Consider the following 12241-nt stretch of genomic DNA (forward strand, 5'->3'; position numbering starts at 1 on the left):
GCATTCGACACCTTGAACCACTCTATCCTACTTGAACGACTAGCAGATATCGGCATCAAGGGAACGGCGCTCAACTGGTTTAAATCCTTCCTTGAAAACAGGTTCTTCAAGGTCAAGATCAACAACACAGTATTGCACCCAGTCAGTTCTAACCAGGGTGTTCCCCAAGGATCATCCCTATCTCCCACCCTATTCAACATATACCTCCTCCCGCTCTGCCATCTACTCGCTAACTTAAAGTTAACACATTACCTCTATGCGGAAGACATCCAAATTCTTATCCTAATCACAGAATCTCTTCAAAAAACATGGTCCCACTGGAATAGCTGCCTTCAACCTACTTCTTACCAGCCTCAACCTCGTTCTTAATACCAACAAGACAGAGATTCTTCTCATCTCTCAGGACAACAACAACGTTATTCTTAACTCACCAACTTCTGCCCAACTAGCTAAAACATCAGTCAACCACGCACCATTTGTGAGAGACCTAGGCGTCCTGCTCGACAACCAGTTTAACTTAAAAAAATTCGTAAACACCACCAAAGAATGCTTTTTCAAACTACAGGTACTAAGAAAAATGAAACCTCTCCTTCACCTCCGAGACTTTCGTTTGGTGCTCCAAGCCACCTGTCTGTCCTGACCTAAGCGTTCCCTCAAGTATCCTAAGTATTTGTAACAAAGCCGCCATTTTCATCCCCTTCTCACCCCTTTAACCAACCCTGCCATACCGGTTTATTCACCCTTCGAGTACATCTCACCACGCTTTCACTTCACCTTCTCCCATATGTTGTTTTTACAAGTTTTATCTCCACTCTGTTCAATGTAATTCAAAACACTTTCACTGTTTTATCCCAAGTTATGTTTATCCAGGTTTCTCCATCTTTTTCAAAAAGACAAGACTATGTCATTGTTGTCGTTTGCTGGTTGTAATGTAAACCGAAGTGATAATTTATTTATTTATTTATTTGAAACTTTTATATACTGGCGTTAGTGGGGACATCACACCGGTTCACATTTTAACAGCAGAGCAGAAAATTACATTATAACAGGGCAATGGAACATGGAATGGGAGAACGATAGAGAAGCATAGAAGGATAGAGAACAAGCCGCAGGGGCATTAAACAAGATAATTAATTCTGTTAATTGAACCTCGGTATATAAAAGTTATAAATAAATAAATTCTGTCAAAAATTGATTACTGCATCTCCCTTCTTCTGGGCCTCCCTGCTGACACCACCAAACCCTTACAGTTAGTCCAAAATGCTGCTGCCAGGATTCTTACCAACGCTAACAAAAGAGAACACATCTCCCCCATCCTTCGTAATTTGCATTGGTTACCCATCAAATACAGGATTCTCTTTAAAGCTCTTATGATGATCTTCAAAGCTCTTCTTAATATCTCCCCTCTTAAGCTAAGCTTCCAACTACGTCCACACACGTCTAACAGACCCATCAGAAGGGTATACAAAGACACGTTATATTCCCCACCTGCAAAAACATCGCTAAGGAGACGCGCCCTCTCCACAGCTGGTCCCCCTCTTTGGAATTCGCTCCCTCTGGACCTCCGCCAAGAACCCTGCCCCCAGGTATTCAAAAAGAAACTCAAAACTTGGCTTTTCATTCAAGCTTTCTCCGAAGGATAATGTTCTCCGATTCTCCCCCCCCCCCCCCCCCGCCCCTCGCTAGAGTCTTCCTCCCCTTTTAGGCCCCCTAGTAATCCCTTCCTGACTTACCAATGGTCTGACTTAGTTAATGCTCTGACTTTGTGAATGCACCATTATATAACTCCCCCTAACATGTCCCTCACGATACAGACTTATGGTATTTTATGCAGTTATTTCTTTGACCGTTACTCTTATTACTATTATTTTTACTCCATTATACAATTGTTCTTCTGGTTTGTTTTTGTTTCTTGTTCCATGTATGGCCATACGGCAACAGTTCAGTTCTATGTAAACCGGTGCGATATGTATCCTATACAGGAACATCGGTATATAAAAGTCATAAATAAACAAATAAATAAATAAATAAATATGACCCAGAAGTATTAGGAGCTGATGTGCTGAGACATGGCAGCAACTGGAGACTACCCAAGCAAGGGCAGCCAGAGTCTCCGCCCTGTCTTGAGGCAGAAAGGCCTTCGTCTGGATGGTGTCTAGCCTAGCCCCAATGAAATCCAGTTGTAATGATGACTGGAGATGGGGGTTTCAGAAAGTTGATAAGAAATCCCAGATTTTCCAAGACACATATTGCGACCTGCAGGGAATGCAGCGCCCCCTGCCTGGAGTCACGCTTGATGAGCCAATCGCCGAGGTAAGGGAAGACATTAACTCCTCGCCTCTGAAGAAAGGATCCCACTACTGCCAGGCATTTGGTAAAAACCCGGGGTGCTGATGCTAGGCCGAAGGGCAGTACGTGGTACTGGTAGTATTCCTTCTCTACCAGGAATCGTAGGTACCTCTGATCTGCCAGAGAAATGGGGATATGGGTGTATGCGTCTTTGAGATTGAGGGAGTAGAGCCAGGCCCCTATCTAGAGGAAGGGAATCAAAGTGCCTAAAGAGACCATTTTGAACTTCTCTTTGATCAGAAACTGGGTCAACGCCCTCAGATCCAGGATGGGGTGAAGGCCACCAGTTTTCTTGGGAATCAGGAACTACCTGGAGTAGAACCAGCCCCCTTGCTGGTAAGCAGGACTGGTTCAACTGCTCGAGCCATTAAGAGGGCAGAGAGCTCTACTCGGAGCACCTGTTGGTTCCCTACTTCTTTCCACAATGGAGACGGAGGAGAGTGGGGTGGAACTCTTTGGAAATGCGATTTGTACTCCTGCCATACGATGGACAGGACCCAGAGGTCCGATGTAATTGACGTCCATCAGTCTTGTGAATAATTGCAGGCAGCCACCCACCGGGGGTCAACATGACATGGCAGGAGAGGCTGGCTCATGCAGCCTGGCCGCTAGTCAAAATCCTACAACAGGGTTTTGCGGTGGGGCTGGAGTCGGATGGGGCAGATGTGGCTATCGCGCCCACGGTCTTGCCAGAGGCCGCTGAGATCTCAATTTAGAGGCTGGCGGGTAGTACTTACATGGCTGGTAAAAAGGTTGCCTTGAATATTTTCTAGGAGGCTTCTTGCTGGAAGGCTGGGAATCTTAAGTACTGACTGACATCTGTTGAAGAGTTACATGATCGTCCTTCATTTGTGCAACCGCCTCTTTAATCTTGTCCCCAAACAGTTTTTCATCCATATAAGGCAGATCTACCAGACGTTCATGGATCTTGGGGCACAGATCAGAGGTGCACAGCCAAGCCATATGGCGAGCCCCAATGCCTGCTGCGGCAATTCTCATAGCTGTATTGAACATGTCATACGCAGAGCAGTCCTCATGTTTATCACATTCCAGGCCTTGCTGCACAACCTTCTGAAATTCCTACTGAAATTGTTGCGGGAGGCATTCCCCCCAACTCTTGGGCTTGTTTCCAGAGGTTCCTGGAGTACTGACCCATATAGAGTTGATAGCAAGCGCTTCTGGCCACTAACATAGAACCTTGAAATACCCGGCATCCTAGAGCATCCAGAATTCTATGCTCACGTCCTGGGGGGGGGGGGGGGAGGCATGATTGCAAAGCCTCTTCACCTTCTTTAGGGCCAATTCCACCACCACTGTTTGGTGAGGGAGCTGCTGACATTCAAAACCGGTGGTAGGCTAGACCAGATAGACTGCATCCATCTTGCGATTGACAGGAGGAATGGAGATGGGGCGTTGCCAGAGTCAGGCTACCAGCTCCTTAAAGATGTCATGAACTGGGACAGCCACCACCTCCTTAGGAGCATCCAAAAATTGCAGGACTTCTCACATCTTGTGCCGAGAATCCTGTTCCATTGAAAGCTGGAAAGGCACCAACTCCGCCATGGCCTTAACGAACCCCACGAAGGCGAGGTCCTCCGGGGGGACGGGGACTTCTGCCCCTCTTCAGGTGGAGAGGGCTCCGAAGGCAAATCCTCCGACCTCTCTGTGGAGGAAAAAGATGCCTCCCCTTCTCAGGGATCATAAAGGGCCTCCCTTCACTGTGAACATCCAGAGTCGCTGGGGATAGAGCGCCCAACTGTGCCTTAAGCGTCGAGCCAGGAGGCCATGTGGGGCCCAGTGGAATTGAAAGCAGATCCGATGGCACCGGAAGGATTCGTGGACTCATGGCTGCTGATGGATCAACTGCCTTCAGGAGCTCCGGGGGCACCAATGGTACCAAAGTTATCGGTCCCGAGGGCCTTGGGAGAGCCAGAGGCTGATGGGGTGTTGTGTGCAAGCAGGGCACCATCGACCCCGATGGCCCTTCCTCATCCGAGGAATCGCTCACTGGAATGGGGACCGATGGCGGCAACAGGGATGCTCCCCTTGATCGTGAAGGGGCTTGGGGCATCGGAGTTGGCTGCATCAACAGTACACCGAACAGCATATCCAGCTGCTCCAGGACAGGCGCAAGCACCTTTGGAATTGGCTCTTGCAGCGGTGGCGGCCCCAGTGGAAATGGAGGCTCGATGCCGTGCAGGGCCTGGCTGATCACCAATTGCACGCACCTCCTCAAAAGCTGCCGAGGATAGAATGGCTTGAGGAGGAGGCAGCAGAATCGGTGCAACCCCCAAGTCATGGGATGACACCAAACACTCCACCAGTACTGGTGGAGGCCGCTGAAAGTCCTTGGAAGGACCAGTGGGAATCATTTCATCTGACAAGACCGCTTTAGGAGAGGAACCGATATGGTCAATGCCTTCCCATGGTCTGTCTTGGAGGAAGAAGAGTGCTGTTGGTGCTTCCTTGACTTTTCCCGGTGCTCACCTCGGTCTTTACTTGGAACCAACAGCAATGGAGAAGACCCTGACCGAGACCAGGAAGACATCAAACATGTGCAGTCCCCCAATCCTACCTCGGGATCGAGGAATGGCAGCAGAGGCGATACCGAGGGGGTTGATGCTGGGCCTTCCTTCACCTGCGAAGTAGATGGATGCTGATTTCTTGATGATGGATCTGATGATGATTTCTTGATGATGGATCTGATTTCTTGGAGCCAAACAGATTATCTAACTTGTCTAACCGTGCCCGACGACTCTTGGGGGTCATCTGTGCACAAAGATCGCAACCAAGGATGCTGTGCGATGCCCCCAGGCAAAGAATACAGACCTCATGGGGATCTGTGATGGACATAGTCATACTCATATTCCACCAGAACAGCTGACTGCAGGATGGACACCTCTACAATCTGCTGGAGACAGAGAATTCTGACACAGTAGTATATGTACCTAGAGGTTAAGTAAAGCTTTTCTTCTCTGTCTCTGCAGGCAGGGGAGAAAAACCCATCCATTTGGACTGGTCTGGTGGATGAAAAGGAAACCATTTTTTAAATGATCCAGTGAGTAGAAAGGGCAAATTGGGTAGATGTCTTGCCACAATGGGGTTTTTTTTCAACATTAGGTGAGCGAGAGGAGAAAGGGGTTCTTTGGCAGGACTTTGCTATCTAGCGCTGATTTTAAGCACTAGCTGGCTAAGTTTAGTTTCCCAAGGTTGAGGAGGTTAAGTTTAGTTGGCAATATTGTGGCCAGCAAGATTTAAACTCCTTGTCTGCCGAAAGCACATGTGTCTTGATTTGACTTAAAATATGCTTAATTTAGCCAGTCTGGACTTTTGTGAAAAAGTTCCCTATATGCATCCAAATTCCCATTTTCCAAACCTGTATTTTTCCTCAAAATTTCAATTTACTTATTCTTTCAATATCCAGTCTTTGTCTAGTACAATTACATTGCTTGAAGGAATAAAATATTGTATATTATCTTAAAGAAACATAACAAGGCTTGAATCTGTAAATCTAGCTAACAGAATTTTGTTGTTCATTTATGATAAACAGAAAAAAATCCACATTGAAACAAATAGAAGAAAAAGACACTTACTGTTGTCCATGAAGTAGTTTCTAGCCCAGCTTTCAAGCAAACCGTAACTACAACGTACTATGAAATATAAGAGACAAGAGAAAGCTATATTAACATCTGTATGAACAGATTAAATGCAGTACTATATGTGATTCCTAAGATTTGCGAGTCTAAAATAATTCAGATATAAATGCAGGTAAACTTACGGTATAAACGATATTTCCGACAAACAAGTAGTCTGGAACCTGGCCATCCACAAACACTGCATCTGAAAAACAGATAAGGCTTATAGAGAAATGTGTCATCCTGTCTAATAACCACAACACTTTTCTTGCCATTGTTATTTAAGCCAAGTTTTCTGGCAGCATTTTTGCATCCTTTGTCTCAACATATTTATATTTATAAATTTATTTTTTTAAATATTTTATTTAAATATAATATAAACTTTTTCCACCCTATATCTAGAACATAATATGCCCAGTATATAATTTATCACAACAGGATACGCTTGCTTAAATCCTTATTTACAGGAAGGATCATTTTCAAACATCCCACAAAATTTTCCTGAAATTTTATGTGCATACAGTAGAATTTTACAAAGAGTGTATACAAAGTCCAAACTACACCCCAACTGTGCCCACAGACATGCTTCTGCTCAGTTCGGGAACATTTACACATAACCTTGAAATATGTAAGGGGTGGCCAACCAGTGTCTCGTAAGCCACATTCGGCTCTTTGGAGCACACATTGCAGCTCGAGAGAAATCTGGCCTCTACCATTGACTGTCTCTATTTGCTGAATACTGCGATTCTCCATTTTCTCAGCGGCCAGCTCGTGGGCAGAAGTTGTAAGTTTACAGGAGTTACCTGCCTTCATTTCCACAGCCTCCCTCTATCCCTCCAAAAAAATGACAGCCAAAAACAGGTCTGGTTGGGCCATTGTGGAGCCCCATTCTGAAGCAGCTGAAGAAGAAGTCCAGGTAACCATGGAGCCCATCCCATGGCGGCCAAAGAAGAAGCCCAAGCAGCCATGGAGCCTATCCCATGGCAGTCGAAGATTCTCAGGCCATCACAGAACCTATCTTGCGAAGAATGAAAATGAGGCCCTGAGAGAATGCCTTTCTGCCTGCCTGGAAGAATGTGTGAGAGTGCCTTCCTTCTTGCCTGCCTGTGTGAGAGAGTGCCTGCCTGCCTGCCTGCCTGTGGGTGCATGAGAGAGTGCATTCCTGCCTGCCTGCATGTGAGAGTGCCTACGTGAGAGAGAGTGCCTGTCTGCCTGCCTACATGTGTGTGTGAGAGAGTGCCTGTCTGCCTGTGTAAGCACTTGCCTGTCTGTGAGTGCTTGCCTGTGTGTGAAAGTGCTTGCTTGCCTGCCTGCCTGTGTATGTGAGTGCATGCCTGCTTATGTGTGTATATGTGAGTTTTTAATTACTGGATGTTCCATTTGTCGGCTGTTTTGAAATACAAGGGGAAATTTTCAAACTGTTTGCTTTAGTGCAAAGTTTGCAGGTATTTTTTACTCATGGACTTTGCACCAAATCTAAAAGAGCAAGTACATACATTCACTTTCTTTGAAAATCGCTACAAGTAATCTTGCATGTGCTATTGCTACAGGTAAAATTTTTATGTAAAATAATGCATTCAGATTTGAAAATACACTCTATGCATAATGAGTCCAATTTTATAATATAGGGCTTAGGGCTTAAGTCCACTTTGAAAGTTAGTGGGTACATATGAACCCTTGCCCGACATACACTTGCACATTTACACCTGCATGGGAGCAGATGTAAATGTTCATGCATATATTTATGTACATGCTTTTAATTTTAGAAACAACATGTGTAAATAGTTTTGCAGCCGTAACTCCTATTTCAAGCAGGCATAAAATTGCATCATATTGCTTCCATGTGTACTTTTAAGTGCACAGCCTCCAAGGTAATTTTCAAAAGGCCTGTATACCCATGTAAAATGGTAGTCTATGTGTGTTCATGCTTTTGAAAATTTGCTCTGTTAATTTCTGATCCTGCCCAAAATATGCCCTCTGGAACACCTCCCCCAGATTTGGTGAGAAGTACAGATTGAGAGAAGCTAATTTTCAGATAGCCTATTTAGTTATATAAATGCCTTTGAAAATTGCCCTCTTGGGGTCTATTATACTTACGTGGGGAATGTGCATGTAAAATTGGGATATATGCACCTATGTAGACTCTCGGTGGTAAGTCAATTTTCAGGTCGGAAGTATGCGTGTACTTACCATTTTGCATGCATTTTGATGTGAGTAAAGAGAGGTTATTTAAAAAATGTACTCTGCCAATGTGTGCAAAACTATTATGTAAGTGGTGTTTGTGCAACTTACACACATACTTTTACACCTGCTATTGAAGATGAAGAAATTAAATTGAACTTGTCTTTTGTCTGTAGTTGTTGGATGGGAAGTCTGGGTTAAGTAGTGGGGTATCAGGGTGAAGTGGTCTAGACGAACTGATGGAGATCTGAGGGAACTGATGAAGGTGTCTGCAAACTGGTGATTACAAGTATGCGCACTAGGGATGTGAATCGTTTTTGAACGATTAAAATTATCGTCAGATAATTTTAAAATCGTCCAAAATCGTTAGAGTGCACGATACAATACAAATGCCCCCGATTTATCATCAGGGGCATTTGTATTGTATCGTTAAATAGGGCACGGGAATTATTTGGGGGAGGGCGGGAAAACCGGCACACCAAAACAACCCCTAAACCCACCCCGACCCTTTAAAACCAATTCCTTACCCTCCCCCACCCTCCCGAACCCCCCCAAAATGTTAAGTTACCTGGTGGTCTAGTGGGGGGTCCCGGTGCGATCTCCCGCTCTCGGGCCATCGGCGTCATTTTGGCTGCCACTAATTAAAATGGCGCCGATGGCCCGATAAAAAAAAAACCCCACCCGACCCTTTAAATCAACCCCCCACCCTCCCGATCCAATTCACATCGCTAGGGAGGCCCGACCCTTTAAATCGACCCCCCACCTTCCCGATCCAATTCACATCGCTAGGGAGGCCCGCACCGCTAAAAAAACCCCAAAACATCCAACCCTTTAAATCGACCCCCCCCCCAAACCTTTTAAAATTACCTGGTGGTCCAGGGGAGCCTCGGGGGCCCTCGGGGAGAGATCCAGGGGGGGCCTCGGGGAGAGGAGAGATCCAGGGGGGCCTCGGGGAGAGATTTCGCGGCATCAGCTGTTCTAAAAAAAAAAAAAAAATGGCGCCGATGCCCCTTTGCCCTTACCATGTGACAGGGTATCCGTGCCATTGGCTGGCCCCTGTCACATGGTAGGAGCACTGGATGGCCGGCGCCATCTTTAAAGATGGCACCGGCCACTTTACTCATCAGCCCCTGATGAGTAATAGGGGCTGATGAGTAATAATAGGGGCTGATGAGAAAAGTGGCCGGCGCCATCTTTAAAGATGGCGCCGGCCATCCAGTGCTCCTACCATGTGACAGGGGCCGGCCAATGGCACGGATACCCTGTCACATGGTAAGGGCAAAGGGGCATCGGCGCCATTTTTTTTTTTTTTTTTTTTAGAACAGCTGATGCCGCGAAATCTCTCCCCGAGGGCCCCCTGGATCTCTCCTCTCCCCGAGGCCCCCCCTGGATCTCTCCCCGAGGCCCCCCTGGACCACCAGGTAATCTTAAAAGGTTTTGGGGGGGTCGGGAGGGGGGGGGTCGATTTAAAGGGTCGGGTGTTTTGTTTTTTTTTAGCGGCGCGGGCCTCCCTAACGATGTGAATTGGAATCGGAAACGATTCCAATTCACATATCTTAACGATCAGATTCCCCCCCTCCCCCAGCCAAATCTGATCGTTAAGACGATCTGGCACACGATTCACATCTCTAATGCGCACACGTATTTTCATAAGCGAAGCATATGCATAGGTTGTAAAAATACATGCCTGAAGGTTATTACATGCACCTGTTACAATTATTTCCAATGTAAATTATATGTGTGTACTTTTATACAATAGGGGGTACATTTTCATACCTATGGGGTAGATTTTAAAAGAAGCGCGATCAGCCTACTTTTGCTTGCGCATCAGACTCAAGCAAAAGTACGCTGGATTTTAGTAGATACGCGCGGAGCCGCGTGTATCCACTAAAATCCTGGATCGGCGCGCGCAAGGCTATCGATTTTGTATAGCCTGCGCGCGCCGAGCCGCGCTGCCTCCCCCCGTTCCCTCCAAGGCCGCTCCGAAATCGGGGCGGCCTCGGAGGGAACTTTCCTTTGCCCTCCCCTCACCTTACCCTCCCTTCCCCTACCTAACCCACCCACCCGGCCCTGTCTACACCCCCCCCTTACCTTTGTCGGGGGATTTACGCCTCCCGGAGGGAGACATAAATCCCCGCGCGCCAGCGGGCCTCCTGCGCGCCGGGCCGCGACCTGGGGGCGGGTACGGAGGGCGCGGCCACGCCCCCGGACCGCCCCGGGCCGTAGCCACGCCCCCGTACCCGCCCCCAAAACGCTGCCGACACGCCCCCGAAACGCCGCGATGACCGGGCCCGCCCCCCGACACGCCCCCGACACGCCCCCCTCGGAGAACCCCGGGACTTACGCGAGTCCCGGGGCTCTGCGCGCGCCGGGAGGCCTATGTAAAATAGGCTTCCCGGCGCGCAGGGCCCTGCTCGCGTAAATCCGCCTGGTTTTGGGCGGATTTACGCGAGCAGGGCTCTGAAAATCCGCCCCTATGTGTGGGTGTACATATGCGCGCGCTACCCGGTGTACACACATGTATGCCCAATTTTATAATATGCGCATGCATATTATAAAATCGGGGGTTGGCGCACAGAAGGGGGTGCACACTAGTGCATCTTCTGCGTGCCGACGCCCGTGGCCTTCCCCCATTTCCTTCTCCCTAAACTAACCTTCCCACCCCTTCCCCTAACCCTACTCTAACCCCCCCGGCCACTGTGCCGGAGGCCTCTGATCCCACCCTGCCACACCCTCAGACCACCCCTGTTGTAAAGCCCCGGGACTTAGATGCATTTTTTTGTATTGAAAGCACAGAATAGCTTATGGCATTATTGCTCACATATACATATGCATGTCTCTCTCACTCTCTCTTTCTATATATACTCTAAACACTATAGGGGTTTTCTCCACAGATCAGTCTGATCATGGGTTCCTTTGCTGTCCGTCATTAAAATGCATTTTTAACCATAACTGGACAATGGGAAAGCGTGAATAAAGTTAGAACAGCTTTAGAAATTTATGTAAGAGAAATGATCCAGATTATGGCAGATTCTGTGACAATATATTATTTGTTTCAAATATCAAAGCACTTTTTTTCCCAACAATTTCCTTCTCCCCTTTGTGTTTCCAGCAATATTGGAACTGACTGGGCTATAGTTTAATGAGCTTTCCTTCACAACTACTTGGAGTTTTCCCATTTTATAACTCATCCTTCTCATCTATATAAGCCATTAAAGCAACAATCCTTAATCAGGAGCCAAAGACCATGGCTCCTTCTAAACCCATTTTGTGAGTATTCTGAGTCTGGCCAGTAGGCATTGTCCAATGGCTGAGGTTCCCTCTTTGCTATGTGGCCTGAGCAGCAGAAGCTAAGCTTGGCAATTGAAATACGTTACAATTTTAATTCTATTTTGACAATGTATATTGTAGTCATTTCCCCACTTCTCCTACAGTTCTTCCTTCTCATGCAGCACTTATCAATCTCAAATGAAACAGCCATCTTATTAAAATGTAAAGTCTTACAGTTAGAACATTCTCCATTTTATCTATTAATTCTTTTACGGCCTGCCTTTCTTTCTGTTTTAGATGTGGGGAGCAAAAAATTACAAGAGGTGAGTGTCCAGGAGAGCAGCACAGCCTTTCACACGTGTACTAATTGAACTATTTTTCTGTAATTAAGGAAGAAATCATTGTATTTGTTTAAGAAACAGGTGAAACACGATTCAAGACAGAATCATTGACAGTATTCTGGAGCAGCTGTCTGAACATTTTGAAGTTGGGATCTCCGCCCTGGCTGTTCACAGCGGAAAAGAATTTATTTTATAGGATTATGGAAAATCACATTACTTGCCAGAAAACCTAACTGCAATGTACAGCTAAACTGTAAATACATATTTGCAACTCTGTTGAAAAACTGACTTCTAGATAACATACTCAAAGATGTGGCTTCCTTAGTATTGCAACATCTATTCAACAAGAATGAAATATGAATTAATGGGCATTTAAGTATTGGCAGAGTTTGTTCTTGTTTAAGGTAGATAAACATGCAAAAACTTACATACATTTTTGAAAGCAGAAAGAGTAAACTGAGATGC

The 12241-nt window shown here is 46.4% G+C and overlaps 1 protein-coding gene across 1 annotated transcript in view; it reads right to left on the reverse strand.

Annotated features, from left to right (window-relative positions):
• Window positions 1-12241, reverse strand: part of ATP8A2 (ATPase phospholipid transporting 8A2) — a 1219142-nt gene that overhangs the window by 286544 nt on the left and 920357 nt on the right. Inside the window, exons 31-32 of the mRNA XM_029602569.1 lie at window positions 6128-6189; window positions 5943-5999 (exon numbers count right to left, since the gene is read on the reverse strand). Of these exons, the coding sequence (XP_029458429.1) occupies window positions 5943-5999; window positions 6128-6189 (119 nt within the window). The remainder of the gene's footprint in view (window positions 1-5942; window positions 6000-6127; window positions 6190-12241) is intronic.

The sequence above is a fragment of the Rhinatrema bivittatum genome, chromosome 5 (assembly GCF_901001135.1).
Source record: "Rhinatrema bivittatum chromosome 5, aRhiBiv1.1, whole genome shotgun sequence".
Classification (NCBI taxonomy): Eukaryota; Metazoa; Chordata; class Amphibia; order Gymnophiona; family Rhinatrematidae; genus Rhinatrema; species Rhinatrema bivittatum.